General features: G+C 46.2%; 1 protein-coding gene across 5 annotated transcripts in view; it reads right to left on the reverse strand.

Moving 5' to 3' along the window:
* The window catches only part of RNF213 (ring finger protein 213), a 218750-nt gene that overhangs the window by 39419 nt on the left and 163718 nt on the right, over window positions 1–15613 (reverse strand). For all 5 annotated transcript variants that reach the window (XM_083181465.1, XM_083181462.1, XM_083181466.1 and 2 more), the window contains 9 exons: window positions 15029–15165; window positions 14142–14237; window positions 13534–13652; window positions 11751–11858; window positions 7560–7795; window positions 4555–4696; window positions 2730–2865; window positions 1779–1961; window positions 922–1067 (listed from right to left, as the gene is read on the reverse strand). In XM_083181465.1, coding sequence (XP_083037591.1) covers window positions 922–1067; window positions 1779–1961; window positions 2730–2865; window positions 4555–4696; window positions 7560–7795; window positions 11751–11858; window positions 13534–13652; window positions 14142–14237; window positions 15029–15165 — 1303 coding nt within the window. The remainder of the gene's footprint in view (window positions 1–921; window positions 1068–1778; window positions 1962–2729; window positions 2866–4554; window positions 4697–7559; window positions 7796–11750; window positions 11859–13533; window positions 13653–14141; window positions 14238–15028; window positions 15166–15613) is intronic.

The raw sequence follows: 15613 nt of genomic DNA on the forward strand, positions 1-15613 counted from the left end.
TCTGAGCCACCACTACATTAATCGTACATTCAACAGGTCTGTATGGACAAAAAGAGTGACCATAGGTCTTAACTGCAAGTTCACCTGCACTGGTGAGAAAAGGTTGGGAAAGGAACTCCCCCCCTAAGTTGGAGGGCAGCTAGAGATGCCATCTCTACCCCAAAGGCCCATGTCAGAAAGTGGCTTCCAGCCAAGTCTGTAGCGCCAGGCCACAGGTGGAAATCCCAATCCTAGTACGAGCTGTAGTGAGAGAACTGGCAACCAGCAAATGGGGCATGGACTCTGGCCACAAATGACTAGGTAACCCATCCGGAAGCTAGAAGAGACCTAAATCCTTCCTATAACATTGAAAGATACAACAGCTACAGATGGAGAAGCTCTCATTAGAGCTGCTCATAGCGATTCTATTGGCAATCACTGCTGCTCGCCATCTGCCAGAAGGGGGCATACGTGCACGAGAAGCTCGCGCGCCCCATTCTGACGGAGCCCTATGCCACTTCCCTGTCGTAGCTCCCCGCTACCCCCCCCCCCCCAACCCTGCCCGTCTCTGAAGTGGAGACGAGCAGGGATTCCACCACCCGCCGCTGAGTGAAGGGGACGCTCGCCTGTCCCCTTCAGATGCAGCGCCTCTCTGCCAGCGGTCACCAGTTCAGAGAATCTGCCGATTCCCTGGGCTGGCTGAGAGGTGCTACATCTGTAGATAATAGAATTAATTCTGGCAAGGCACAACATTACAACAGAAGAACAAGGCATAGTGGGAAGAGACAAACAAGTTTAGTTTGACTGATAGGTTAAAAATAAATTTCCCCAAAAAATAGCTCTCTCCTAGGAGTAAACCTGAGTGTTACAAATATCTCCATAATGCGGCAAAATAAGACCGGCAACTCCGGTAACTCTTATTCAAGGAAGGGAGAGTTTCACCTTCTACGGACGTAATGTAACAAGCCTGAGTCCAGATTTCTTCCAAATACTCTTTAATCCTCCAGCTGAAGGGTAAACGAGGCTGGCTAAAAGCAGAGATGTTCATGTAGTTCTTCACCGGGATTGTTTCAGCCTGTGAACCGTTACTGAACAAACATACATAAGTAATGATTACAAACGACGGTTATAAATACAGTATATAAATAAATAAAACAATCGCAACCAATTATCGTATTAACAGTGTAACTGATCTCATAACATACATTTGTGGAAGGTAAATGGAACATGCATAGGGGGTTATAGAAATAGTAATAGGTTCTACTTGTGATTTGCAGGCCTCCCCAGTTCCATGGATGCATTGCGTGGATGCACCGGTGACGTCACCAGCGCAATGCATCCTTGGGAACAGGGATGCCGCTGGAGACGACTCGGATGGTCGCCGTGGACCGTTGGGGGATCAGGCGGGTATGTCCATATAAAAAAAAAAAAAAAAAAAAATCTGAAATCCGGAATAATCCCTTATACAAAATGCTTGTGGTCCCGAGCATTTTGGATAAGGGAAACTCAACCTGTATCTTTATGTCATTGTATTGTATTCTATACTGTGTGATTTCCTTTTAAAACACTGAGGCAAGTTACAGCTACAGTTTCATAGATAATTTACTGTATTTCTAAGGATCCAGGCACCACATGTTGTACAATAATTCAAAGTATAAAATGTTCAACAGACTGCACAATGCACCCTACAGGTGTGATTCCGTTGAGAACCAAACATGACGAGCACAATTCATGATTTAATAATAAAGAGAGGGACTAGGAAACGTGTTATTTCTTAACAGCGTATATAAGAAAGGTACCTGGGGTTGTAGCAAATGGGGAGAAGTTTCTCATCACAAAAAATGAACATCCAAAAAGATTTAATACAGTCTTCCATGATGGGGTTCACAAGAAGTTCCAAGTTGGTGTTACGATCAATAATGGACAAAATTAGGGATAAAAATGGAGTCACAGCTGTTTGAACACGTTTCCAAAGGGTTTGCCTATAAAGAAAAATACATCAATTTGTGAGGAAACACATAACACACATTAAGGCGATTCAATTAGCCTTGGGTTGTACTGTATGGCTTCAGTTCCCAGGGAAGATTCCCGGAACGATAAAGTTATAAGCCTATGATCAACCCATGAAACCACCCCTTGTGCACCGCCCAACCCCACCACAAAGGTGGTAGAAAACATCAGCATTAAGGGCGGGATGTATTAAAATACATTGCTGCCCCACCACAGCGATGCTAGCGCATATGTACTAACATATGTGACTAGCATCGCAATGCGGTGACGGAGGCCCCAACGATACCTGTGATGCGTTGTGTGCGGGGGTCTCCGCCATTTCCCCGGGTGCCTCCTCCTCCCCTCACGCCGAGAAGGCTAAGCAGGATGTCTCCGGCGCCTCTTCCTCCCCCATGCAGCTAGAAGGACATTCTGCTGCGCTGCTAGCTAGGGGGAGGAGAAGTTTACCTTCCGGGGAAGGACGGTAAGCTGGGGGGGTCATCGTCTGTGGCGGATTGCAGAGGGGAGATATAGAAGCCCATAGTGATAATAACTCTACTGATAGTAAATAATATTAATAAATTACTGGCAAAAAGCTGTATGCTGCGATATAGTGATAAGTTACTGTTCAGCAAATTGGAAAGTGCTTAATGACTCAGGGAAATGTGATGCTGGAAGCGGGTGACACCACTTCCTATTGAACTGACACAAAATGGCCGCCTCTTTAGTAGGCAACTAAGGGTAATATATTATGGTGTTACCTGAAGGTTCCTGCCTCCTGTAGAGCGTCCTGATTTGCAGCCTCTCGTAAAACCCAATCTTGTGCATGAAAACCCTCCGCTTCCTGCGCCCTCAGCATGCCGTGTATGCGGAGCTTCAGCGTCTTTAAGAAGTTGGCTGCAGAAACCAGAGCAGCAAAATAAAGAATTAGAAGTATAGATTAGAGGGGGGGGGGGGGGGGGTTTCAGCACAATTCAAAAACCAACTGCCATTCTGAACTGACACACTGGCAGTTGGTGTTGCTTCCCTATTGGATTTTGGACTGCTTTGGATTCTCACAATATAAAACGGTAGGCAAAGTGCTGGCTCTAAGAGCTGTCAGTGCCGACAGCTCGTCAGTGTATTCAACTCCCTCCCCTCCACTCACCGTTTCCACCTGGTTCCTTTCGGCGAGGTGGAAACGGGTAATTTGGCCATTAAAACGTCAGAGCTCGCCACAAAATGCAGCCGACTCGCTTCTTTTGTGGCGAACCTCGCCATTTAAGGGGATTCTGGCCAAACATTTAAAACGGCGACGGGTTTGATGGCGAGGATGGCTTTTTCTCAGCAAAAATCAGCCATCCTCGCCATAGAAAACCCCCTTGCCGCGGCATTGAATACCGCCCTAAACATAGGTATGCAGTCACTGGGGTGACATTCACAATGTTCACAGTTAAAATGATGAATATCATAAATGTCGTCACCTGCAAAATGTTGACGTGGACTGATTGTACATACAGTATATGAAATATCAGCAGTGTGAAAATGTTGACATTAGCATGAGGGGTAGATGCTGACCTAATAAACGGAACCCCAAATTGTAGGGTAAATATATAGCTAGAACCGCATGCTGTTACCATGAGTAAAGGTGGCCATACACTGCTGCAATGTCTCACAGACGTGTATGTCCATTTGATCCCCGTGTACCGCACAGGACCTTCCCAGGCAGCAGGATCACATGTGATACAACGCATGTGACCCCGTTCCCCAGCGCAGGGAGGGGGCTGAATACAGAGATCATATGTACAGCACATACCATCTCTGGATCCGATCCAATGTGCACGGGGGCTGTGTGTCAGAACACATCCGATTTGGCCATTTTTCATCCTATCAGTCGGAACGGATGAAAACAGGCCAAATCGGACCTGTGTATGAAGGCCTTAAATTGCAAGTGTCACGAAAAAAAAAGTGGATAGAGGCTGCCAAAGATAAATGATAGTGCATGTAGCCTAGACACAGGTAAAGGCAAATATAAGCCTATTAATATATTAGTATATAAGATAACAGAAGCATTGTGCCTAATATACTGTATAGGCAATACACAGTACTTGCTTTGTACTTTTGCTTATATATTTTGCAGGCATTCGCGTCTATTGATAGGTCTTCCGGGTTTATGACCCAGAGGGATAGATGTACTTATCCCCTGTGTGAGATACAGTAGCACCCAATCTGCTTCTTACTGTCTTGTTACAGGCTGTGTTTGAAAAACAGCAGTTAGGAGCTTAATGGTTTAAAGTTTATCAATCTCTATCACTTCAAGGCTTTGAACATCTGGCCCAGAGTCCTATGTGAGCATGTGCCACGGGGGATGCTGGGAGCGATCTGATTGGATCTCTCTCAGTGGGGAAATTTGAAGGAAGTATTCTTTGGGGCAGCACCAACTAAAGACAGTGTAGCCCACCGCATCCAAGCCCAAGAATCTATCACATTCCATGGCTTGGTGTATATGTGTTAAGCATTTTGGTTACAGCTTGATGCATCCTGCACGCACCATAGAATTCATAGAATAAACAAGTCTTTATAAAGATGATAAATAGGTAACGATACCTGTTATCTCATCCTTTGTGCTCAGTAGAGTTATCAGAATTTCAATTCTCCTGGTGCTGCGACTGGCAACACTCTCATCATCCCTCAGCAGCCCTATAGCGCACTGCACGCAGCTTCTGATGAGAGTGGTGGTGTCCAGCATCTGCAAATATCAGTGACAGGAAAATCATGTCAAATGTATAGACTGCGTGAAACTAGCTTTTCAGAATCAGAATCAACTTTATTGGCCATGTGTGCTTGCGCACACTAGGAATTTTTTGTGGATTACAGTGCAGCATCAAGCAGGGATGAAATGGGGGGGACATTACATGCATTCCATTAAGAGCATTTAGACATCACTTGCGGGGATCACATCACATACCTGCCGAGCTGCACAGCGCCTAGGCAGCCACCAGCGGCGCCACTGGTCGTTGCAGCAGCCAGGTAGGTAGCAATATAAGCAGGGACAGTACATTTATCACATAAGGAACATGTACCTGCCGAGCTGCACAGCGCCTAGGCAGCCATCAGCGGCGCCAGTGGTCGTTGCGGCAGCCAGGTATGGTAGCAATATAAGCAGGGACAGTACATTTCTCACACCGGGAAACATATACCCGCCGAGCTGCACAGCGCCTAGGCAGCCATCAGCGGCGCCACTGGTCATTGCAGCAGCCAGGTAGGTAGCAATATAAGCAGTGACAGTACATTTATCACACAGGGAACATGTACCCGCCGAGCTGCACAGCACCTAGGCAGCGCCACTGGTCGCTGCAGCAGCCAGGTAAGTAGCAATATAAGCAGGGACAGTACAGTTAGGGACAGTACAGTTAAACAGGGACAGTACAGTTAACACATGATGCATATGCACAGTTCCTAGGCAGCCATTTGCGGCGCCATCTTGAATCTTCCTGTGGGAGAGCCGTGGGGGGGGGGGGGGGTAAAGTCAGTGAGGCCGGGGGAGAGTAAGTGGATGGAGGGGGGGGGGGGTGCGGAGCTGCCACAGGGTTACCCGGGGCTGGTGCGGCCTGTTGGGGGGGATCCTACCGCCTCTGGATGAATTGCCGGGGGTCCCCCTGGCTGATCTGCCTCCTGTCCTAGCTGGGGGCGGGGGGGGGGTCCCTTCTCACCGGGTCCGCTGCTCTTCTTTTGCCCGGCACCCCTGTGTCCATAGGGCAGTGGAGGTGGTCCTAGGGTGTGTCCCCCGGCCGGTGGTGTTGCCGGGGGCATCCGCTCTGCTCCGCTCAATCCGGCCACGTCACCTGTGATGCAGGGGCCGCATCAGAGCCAGCCGGAGAGGCCGCGGCTGTGGCACTTGGTCCAGGCCTCAATTCGCCGGAGGCCGCAGTCAGATCGGCGGCCGCGTCGGAGTGCTCGACGGGTCCCGGGGGGGGGGGGGGGGGGGTGGGAGGCGAAGGGGTTGAGTGGCGCCTGGGATTATTACACACCCGCCCCGTGCAGGTGAACTGCGGCGGGCAAGTGGGTCAGCCTTCTTCCAGCTCCGGCCGCATCGTCCTCGGCTTGCAGCGCACGCTTCCCTCCTCCTCTTCCACGGTCACTGCCTGCCCGCCTCCTCCGCCCCCTCCGCCGCACGCTGCTCCTGAGGCCGGGGATGGTGGAGCTCCTTGGATGGGGACAGAGCTCCACGTGCATGCGACCATCCCCGACCCCTTCCGGAAGTTTTTTGCGTGTTCCAACCATTCAATCGGGTGGTGGTGGAGGGGAGGGGGAGGGGGGTTTGAGCAATTTTGTGAGCTACAGTGCTTCACCAAAATACAAGAGGGCTCTGATGATGAAATTCTTAAAGGGAAACTTTATAATAATATTTGGAGGAAATACAATTGTGGGCGATAACATTTGCCCGGCCAAATCAGTGCGGCAACAGTCCCACTTTACGGCTGCTCGATTTCAAACAAAACTGCTCCTACCTACTGTACATAGAGTTGCCAGCAAATGTGAATCTGGGATTCGGTCTGATGGGCAATGGGTGCTGTGGTACTATGCCAATGATCTCTCCTGTGTTCTGCAAGCAGATGATCCTGGCACAGACTGTACTGTATTTATCTGGGTGTCAATGTGCTTTGGGACCAAGTGATTGATTATTTTTTTTTTTTATGTGGGGACCAATGTGATACAGGTTGAGTATCCCGTATCCAAAATGCTCGGGACCAGGAGAATTTTGGATAACGGATTATTCCGTATTTCGGAATATTTTAATATTTCAATGATGTATTTTGAAGTATCTTGCATTAATGCTGTATAAACACATAATATACACACAAATATATTTTATTACCACATAAAATACACACAAATATATTTTAATTGTTCAAAAAACAAGGTTTCAAAACGTGAAACAAAATGTGTGTACTATCTCAGCACTGAATTTGAATGCCAAGCAATCATTGTCTTGTACATATATAGTGCCAGTTACATATCATGTCCCCAGTGATGCTGTTACAAATGTCCCCAGTGAGTTTCTAGCAAAAAAAAAAAATTTTTTCACTTTCTGGAATGTCCGTATTTCGGAATAATTCGGATAACGGATATTCGGATACGGGATACTCGACCTGTATTTGTTTTCTTGTGAGGGCCAATGTATTTTATTTTTGGGGGCTAATGGGTTTGTTTTTTTCTGTTGAGGTCTGATTGTGTGCCTTGGCAATTTTTAAATCTTGTTTGGTGTCCCGCGGGTTGAAAAAGGTTCAAAATCACTGCACTTTCAAATCACTAGGAACCACTGGTATAAAGTGCCTCAGAGATGCACATCCAAATCCTAAGTTGGCTACCCTATGGGGCTGCAAGCAGTTTTGTTTGGGTTGCCATAAAATGCTGCTGTTGCTGCACTGATTCGGCCAGGTGGATGTCTTTCATATTTTCTGCCTCTCCGAAAATAATTTTTTGTTGAAGCTGTGATACAGAATTCGCTCTGTCCCCCTCCATAACTAACAATAAGGATCATACATAGGGCTGCGCACACCTCCCCCATCCAACCACATTTTTCAATTATACTCATATTTTCCTACAACCTCAGACGTGAGTGATGTCACATCAGTGACAGCCTCCATCTCATGGTCTTCCTTTATTTCATCTTCTGTCTCCATTTTGTCAGTCACTTCAGCATCTATTTCCATTGGCTTGGATTTCTCCAAGTTGACGTTGGCCTGTGTTTCACTTTCATTATTGACAACGCCAATCTCTACTTCCATGTCTGCTTCTGCGGTTTGGTGCTCAAGGTCCTTTGCAGGTTCTTTTATCAACAATTCTGAAAAGAAAATGAACAAATAAAATGTAATATATAATAATCCTCTACCACCGTGGTCTGTAGATGGAGCTGGCCGATAGGATGGATGCGTCCATGGGAATGCCCAGCATTTCATGGGTATTCCCAAGAAAACACTGGCGTTCCCATGTTATTACCCCAGTGACGAGGGTGCCGGGGACGGCCAGCTGCCATCACCGGATGTCAGTTGCCCGCCATGTTCCCCTCGAAGGACACACGCAAAGCTAAGACACCTGTGAGTGTCTTAAGTTTTGTGTGTACATTCCGCATCATTCGATGGTCTGCGACCATCGAATGATGTGGGTTTGGCCCCGTAGGCTGCGAATGGATCTTTATGCAAAAAATCCATTCGAAGCTGTGCATGCGAATTTGCCCTGTGAAGGGAGGCGGCGTCCTGTGCGAGCAGTGGGCGAGCTTAAAACGTCGCAGCACTGCGTGTCAAGCAGAATACCCTCCAAAGGGTATACATGGTATAAATATTCTCACCTGTGTCACATTCAGTTCGACTCTCTGCCTCAATTAGGGTCCTCTACAGAGTAGTCCCTTTAAATCAGGTTCTGTTGCATAACCTGGGCGGAGTCAAGTTCCTCTTTCAGCTATTTTGAGAAATACTTGGGACCAACGGCGGTTCTTACCTCTGCAGAGGAGGGGGCTGCCATGATGCACCCCCTACCCACTCCACTGCCGCACTCCTGGGTCCCCACCACAAATCCCTGTCAAAACCGCCAGTCACCGGCACAGGGCCAGCGTATGCGCAGTAGTAGTCCATACTGCGCATGCGCTGGCCCAAAGCCTCTATGGGCTTGTTAAGCATGCGGCCCCCGGAGGTATATTCAGGGTCTGCGCATGCGCAGTATCGTCCGCTGTACTGTGCATGTGCAGAACAGGTTTTTGGGGGTTGCCCCGTAGCTGCGCATAGAAAGGCATCCTGGAGGGTTGGGAACACCTCCCAATGGGACTGCCTTCAGTGACTGGCAAGGAAGTCCAATAGGAAGTCACTGTCAGTCACAGTGAAGCCAGAGCAGTCTCACAGACTGCATCTGGCTTCACTTAGGCAGAGAACAGTGGAAGATTTTTTTTTTAAATAGAGTGATTTTTATTGATTTTCAAAAGAAAAAGACAGACCAAAAAAAAACTACAAAAAAAAAAACTTATGTAGGCAGTAAAGGTGCAGCGTAACAATAGATACATTCAGGGGTTACATTATGTAGTATCTAGAGTAGGATATTTACAGGCATATGGAAAAGTATACACACATGTTACACATTCAAATAGTAGGATGCGCAGGATGGTTGTCACCGCTGTATAATTAGGATAGGTACACAGCCATTTAGCTACCCGGAGGCGCCATCCGAGCAGTCGAGCACATAAAAAGGTATAGCGGTATAGACATGAGGATCTAACGTATTCAAAGTCAGAAAGCACCAAAAAACCGTAAGTCCATTCCCCGGAATAGTTAATTGACAAAAGCACCACTGCCTAGACTAAAAAACCTAGTATCCCCAGTAACATAAGTGTAACAAAGAAAAGAAAATAAAAACCTCCCAAAAATACCCAAAGCAACCCGCCCACAAAACCCCCCACCCTGTACTACCCACCCCCAACTTAGGCGTACTTTGTCCCCATAACCTTACCCCCACTAAACCTACACTAACACTAACTACGGAAGAAAATAAGTTGGTGGCCAATAGCTGATTAGAGCAGCTACCCTGAGCCCACAGTAAACCAACCTATCACTCCCACCCTAACCCCCCCCCATTTACCCAACTGCCCCACTATCTATCACCACCCACCCCTACCAACCCACCCAAGTAGAGGATATTAAAAGGAGAATTACCAGGGGCATACAGAGAAAAATATAGTCACAGAATGAAGTGGCAAAAACAATATAATGGCAAAAGGGACATATAACCTGGAATCAAATTGTAGAAATAGAGGTATATGAAAAACAGGTTACTATGCACAGTATGGCCACATTCTCAGGGTAGTTATCTCCCCCATCAGAGTATACGGATATAATGCACGGCCTATAAATTACATGAAACACTTGGCTATAGAGTAACGGCTAAATCAGCAGTTACATGGAAAATAATGCAAAGAAAAAGGGTTATGATCGGGTCAAAGGACAGCAAGGGAAACTTTTCTTTTAAATAATGAACTGCGGAATATTAGTCCGGCCAGTCCTCAAGACCAGTGTGGGCAGGGGGTATATCTACCGGCTCCTCTCCATCAGGATGGCGTCCACAGAAAAAAAAGCAGCAGTTCCCAGGTGGAGCAAAGACCTTTAAGTATTGGCTGGGTAATCCCGGGCAAACATCAACGAGTATAGGGCCTTGAGGCAGGGTATTCAAAGGGGCTGTAGGCTCCTCTCCATCAGGATGGCGACCACAAAAAACAGAGCAGCAGTTCCCAGGTGGAGCAAAGGCCTTTAAGTATAGGCGGGGTGATCCCGGGCAATCATCGAGTATAGGACTTCGGGGCAGAATATTCAAAGGGGCTGTAGACTCCTCTCCATCAGGATGGTGACCACAAAAAGCAGAGCAGCAATTCCCAGGTGGAGCAGAGACCTTTAAGTATAGGGAGGGTATTCCTGGGCAAGCATCAGCGAGTATAGGGCCTCGAGGCAGGGTATTCAAAGGGGCTGTGGATGCACATGCAGATCTCTGAGGGCAAATTTCCTTCAACTTTAAAGCCACAGGAGATGCAAGGGTCACAGCAGCACAGCACTCAGGAGGGTGAACCATGGACATTTCCACACATGTATGTTGAATGCAGGAGGAAGAGGTGGTGTTCCCTTGGGTATCCGTTAATAAAGCAATAAGTCTGTCTGTAGAGGCCTCGATGGCATAAAGGATCTGATAAAGAGGGTCCTCCATCCTCCACTCAATAAATGGGGGGGCAATGGTGCAGAGACAGACAGCCTCGAGAAGAGAAAATTAAATAAATATGGAGACGGCTAGCACGCCTCCAGTATTGTACAGGATATGGAGCAAGTCTCTTCACAGCCTCAGCAGCACACAGCAGACGAACACACCAGTTATCAGCACCGCTAAGGTAAACCCAGGGTGCTCAGGCAGGGTTTTACCAGATAAAGGGGGACACCAGGGACTGTAAATAGGGGAGCATCAATATCCCCTGTATCGTCCAACTCCTCCGCCACAGAGCCCAAACAGAGCCGCAAATGAAGGGTGACAAGATCCAAAATGGCGCCCGTCTCCACACTCGCTCAAAATCTATATCACCGGAGTCCTCACCTTCCAGCAGCCTCAGCAGTCACAGCTGAGAAAGCTATGGGAGTCAGCCCCAGCAAGCCGACCGCGAGAGATCCCAAGCCACCTCCGCAGCCCACATGCGAGGACGCTGATGATTCCAAGATGGCGCCCGGGAGCTCAGCACACGGGAGGCCAGAGCCGACACAGGAGGACACAGAAGCCGTGCATCCAGTCAGCCAGCAGCGCCGGACCCGCAGGAGGTGTTCTTAGGTGCGGGGGAGAGAGGAGAGACAGCCCGGGTCCCCAGATCAGGAGGTAAGGACAGGATAGTTGCGGAGCTCTGGGAACCCACGTCCGCTCACAAGCCTAGCTAAGCCACGCCCCCCAACAGTGGAAGATTTTACCTGGGGGGACACCATAGTAAAAAACCGCCACTGCTTGGGACCTTGATTATTTTAGATTTCTCAATGCCCCGTATTTTGGAATATTTGCATATAATAATGACATAGCTAGGGGATGGAACCCTAGTCTAAACTAGAAATGCATTTATGTTTCATATACACTGTGTGTCTGTAATATTATACAATACTTTTTTTGCATGACATAAATTGTGTGTACACTGAACACAGACAGTGGCATTATATCAGTTTCAGAATATTAGATATCGGAGTTAGGAGACCAACCTGTACATGTTATTGGAGTTGAACTGGCTGTTCTCAGCTTACCTTCATTATAGAACAGTTGGCTTATGGTGAGATTCTGAAACCCGGTTATATCTGTCACCATATCCTTGGACTTCCTCAAATCATCAATGTGTACAGACTTCCACAACCCTGACAAATACAGACACGATGCATTAGGGAAACTGCTCTGCAATGTCCAAAACACAAGCAGGGCTGTACAACATCACATTTGCCAATTTAGGGGGAAAACAAATCACTGGTTTCCTCTACAAACATTTTGTTCTTTTATTTATCAATTTATTTATATTTCTTACCAACAGGCCGCCCTTTTATAGCTGCTTTATGTTGGAGAATAGTGGGGCAGATTTATTAAGCCTGGAGAAGAAATAAAGCGGAAAGTAGTAAGGTTGGAGCCAAGCTTAGCAGCCAATCGGGTCCCGTTTAGCGGGACCCCTCTTGGTTCGCAAGGAGGCAGTGTGCAACGTTGTGGCCGGTTCCTGCAGAACAGGATCTGGCCACTACCGGCAGGATTTCAATGGAAACACAGTACGGCAGAGTGTTCACTGTAAAATGTAGGTGTTTGCCTTGAAATCCTGTCAAAGAGCCCATGTATGTGTTGGGGGCCGCATAATAGCCTTTATGCAGGATTCTGAATGTGACCCACTTGGTCGCTTTGTGCGGCCCAGCCTAGCGCAGCACTCAGCTCATAACTGTCATTTTCAAACCGAGTCTGTAACTTGACAGTTAGGCACTAATTGGCTGGTGCGTTACGACCAGCCACTTTATCACTTCACCAATCTTAATAAATCTGGCCCAATGATCCAACATATGTGCACAAGCTCTGTAGTAACAGCAGAGATTATGAATAAAAAATTCTTAGGGGTAAATCCTATTAAAAAAGTAAGCAGCTCGTACCCGCGGGTAAATGCGGCGGAATGTCGCACTTATGGTAATGCCACATTTTTGTACGTATCCCATTGGTGCTCCCCTGTTCCTCTTCAGAGGCCACATTATTTAGCAGTAGCAACTGCAACAACCATCACAGGAGCTACTACGATTACGTGGGTGTTATTTTTAATTCTGCTAAAAAAAATATCAATGTTTATAGTAGTGTAGTGTGCACATAAAATTACAGCAATTTATTCCATATACAGATGGAGCAGCTATAACCGCAAGATGGAGACGCTCATGCACCCCGTTCCGACTGAGCCCTCCGCAGCTCCACCGATGCCCCCCCACCCACCCCCAGCTGCCCCTTAACCCTGCCCGTCTCCCTGAAGCAGAGGCATGCAGAGCTGTGTTGACGAGGACGCGCATGTGTGTGAGACGCTCGCGCGTCCCTGTCAGATCGAGCGCCTCTCCACCAGCGAAAGGGAGAGGTGCTCCATCTCTACATATCAATCTGTATAAAAGGCTTACTACTCGACGGACCAAATTACTTCTTTGTGTGCTAAAAGATGTCATAACAGAAATTGAAAGAAATGTTTGCAGGGACACTGATCTCTTTTGAAATTGCTTTATATGGAGAGAGGGAGTTGTGAAGACAGGGAATGGATGTAGAAGCAGATAAGGACTGGGGGTGGGGTGGAGAGTTTGTTGGCTAAAAACGGTCACCGTTCAAAGTGAAAGTAAAAACGGTCACAGCTCAAAGTGAAAGTGCATTGCCGAAGCCGCCATTTTGACGGGCTTTTAACTAGTCCAGTATAAATGAGCTGGTCATTAATCTATAAACAACTGTTATCCTGAAGAAATCTACATTTCACTAGTCAGTTATATACAGTATAAGGACTATAAAGCAAGCCAGTTACAATCGTACAGGTCCTACCTCCACGGAAGCCCACGTATGACGTCCCTCCTTGCGTTCTGGGCAGCTTGGTTATAAAGTAGACATATACAAACACTTTCGCCAGGTCCACTTTGTTGATTTCATTCACAGCAGAATACCTGCATTGATATGGAAGGACATTCTCATGAAGATTTAAAAAAATGAAACTAGAATAAACTAAAAAGCTGCAGGCTCATATATGATGGAAGCATGTTATGTCAAAATATCAGGGGCAGGGAATCTGCAGCCCCAAAGGTCCTGTAATAGTTCCATCAGCCAGTGTGATGGCAAACATCATTAACGGTTCGACCCGGTAATAGGTGCGATCTGAAAGGGCTTACTCGTCCAGCAAATGACTAACCCATGTCGACCATCAGGCACGTCGACCTTCCTGCATGTCGACCTAGTGGTGCCGACCTAATGCTTGTCGACCTAGTTCTTGTCTATCCTATAATCCATACCCGGCTAAAAATGCCAACATCGCTCACATTTGTTATATAAATAAAAAAAAAAATATATATATATATATATATTTCCTATATACAGTAAGGTAAACATAACAGGTCATTAAGATGAATAAAAATATTTGCTTGATCACCGGAACTTACTTTGCTGATGCAACAAGATTTGCTCCTTGAGAACCCTCTTCAAAATCCGTCTGTATGATAAGTATTAGATTTCCAGAGGAACTCTCCAGAAAACTCCTACATTGGAAGAAAAGAATATTTAATAAAACTGGTTAAAGCACAGTAGTTCGCTACAGTTACCTAATTATGAACAAGGGGGGTCATATAAAAACAGGGAGGCAATAAGTAGGCATTGCCATGCTGGGAAGGCCAGCTAAACATAGTGGGACAGACACTAGCAAGTACGAAAGCTGCTGGAACGCTATGCGCACACAAAAGGTTAATTGTATACCACATCGTTATGGACATTATATATTTATTAACAGTTTCTTAAATACAGTAGCATAAACATATTCTGCAGCGCTATACAGAGAATATTAGAACATTAACATCAGTCCCTGCCCCAGTGGAGCTTACAATCTATATTCCCTACCACATATACACGCACACACAGACATTCTAGGGTTAATTTTATTTATTGGAAGCCAATTAACCTACCAGTATATTTTTGAATTGTGGGAGGAAACCGGAGTACCCGGATTAAACCCACGCAAGCACGGGGAGAATATACAAAGTCCACACAATTAGGGCCATGGTGGGAATTGAACCCATGACCTCAGTGCTGTGAGTCAGTAAGCCTACCCATTACACTATCCGTGCTGCCCCAAACATATAACAAATCTTATGTTTTAGCTTTAATATCAGAATAAACACGTTGGTTATTATTGCAATCTACTACTTGTTCTATATTGGGGCTACTTGCTATATCGCCATCAGTTTGTGGCCGAAAAATTCAGTCTGTCGGCTAAATAGTCACATCGCAATCTTATGATTGCTTCCTTTATTGAGTCAAACTGATACGAACTCACCGGATCTTTTTTAAGAAGGAGCATTCTGTGTCAAACTGCTGCAGGGACAGAATTTCAATGCCGTTAACCTGGTTCCATAACTCTGCTTCGAATATCTTTTTGTCAGCAGATGTGAGAAGGCGAGAAAATGTGGTAATCTACAAAGAAAAGAGGCATCATTTATATTATTAAAGGGCAAATAAATTCATATTAAAAAAAATATTTTTTGAAGGTTCATTTTCCTTATGTACTTCTCACAAGGGCAAAAAAATTTTTTTTAAAGTGCTAAAAATACCTGCAATTCCTTTAATGCTTTTTCCTTTTAGAATTATCTGCCTCCCAATTTGCTGTGCAGTTAATGCAAGCTGTCGCTCTCTGTTATCAGTCTTTTTACAAACAGAAGCTAACTGCATTTTCCTTCGGCAGGATTACAGACTGTAAATCTGCAGTTCGAATGGAAATATGCCCCCCATAATTCCAATATCATCTCATATATTTAGGTTCTGATAAACTCCCGGCACTGTTACATAAACCTTTAAAACACATTTTATTTTTGGATTTTGCAGGCTTTAAAAAAAAAAAAAAATCTTCCTACAAATCTTAACT

Source organism: Crinia signifera, chromosome 4 (assembly GCF_055691185.1).
Source record: "Crinia signifera chromosome 4, ASM5569118v1, whole genome shotgun sequence".
NCBI classification, from domain to species: Eukaryota; Metazoa; Chordata; class Amphibia; order Anura; family Myobatrachidae; genus Crinia; species Crinia signifera.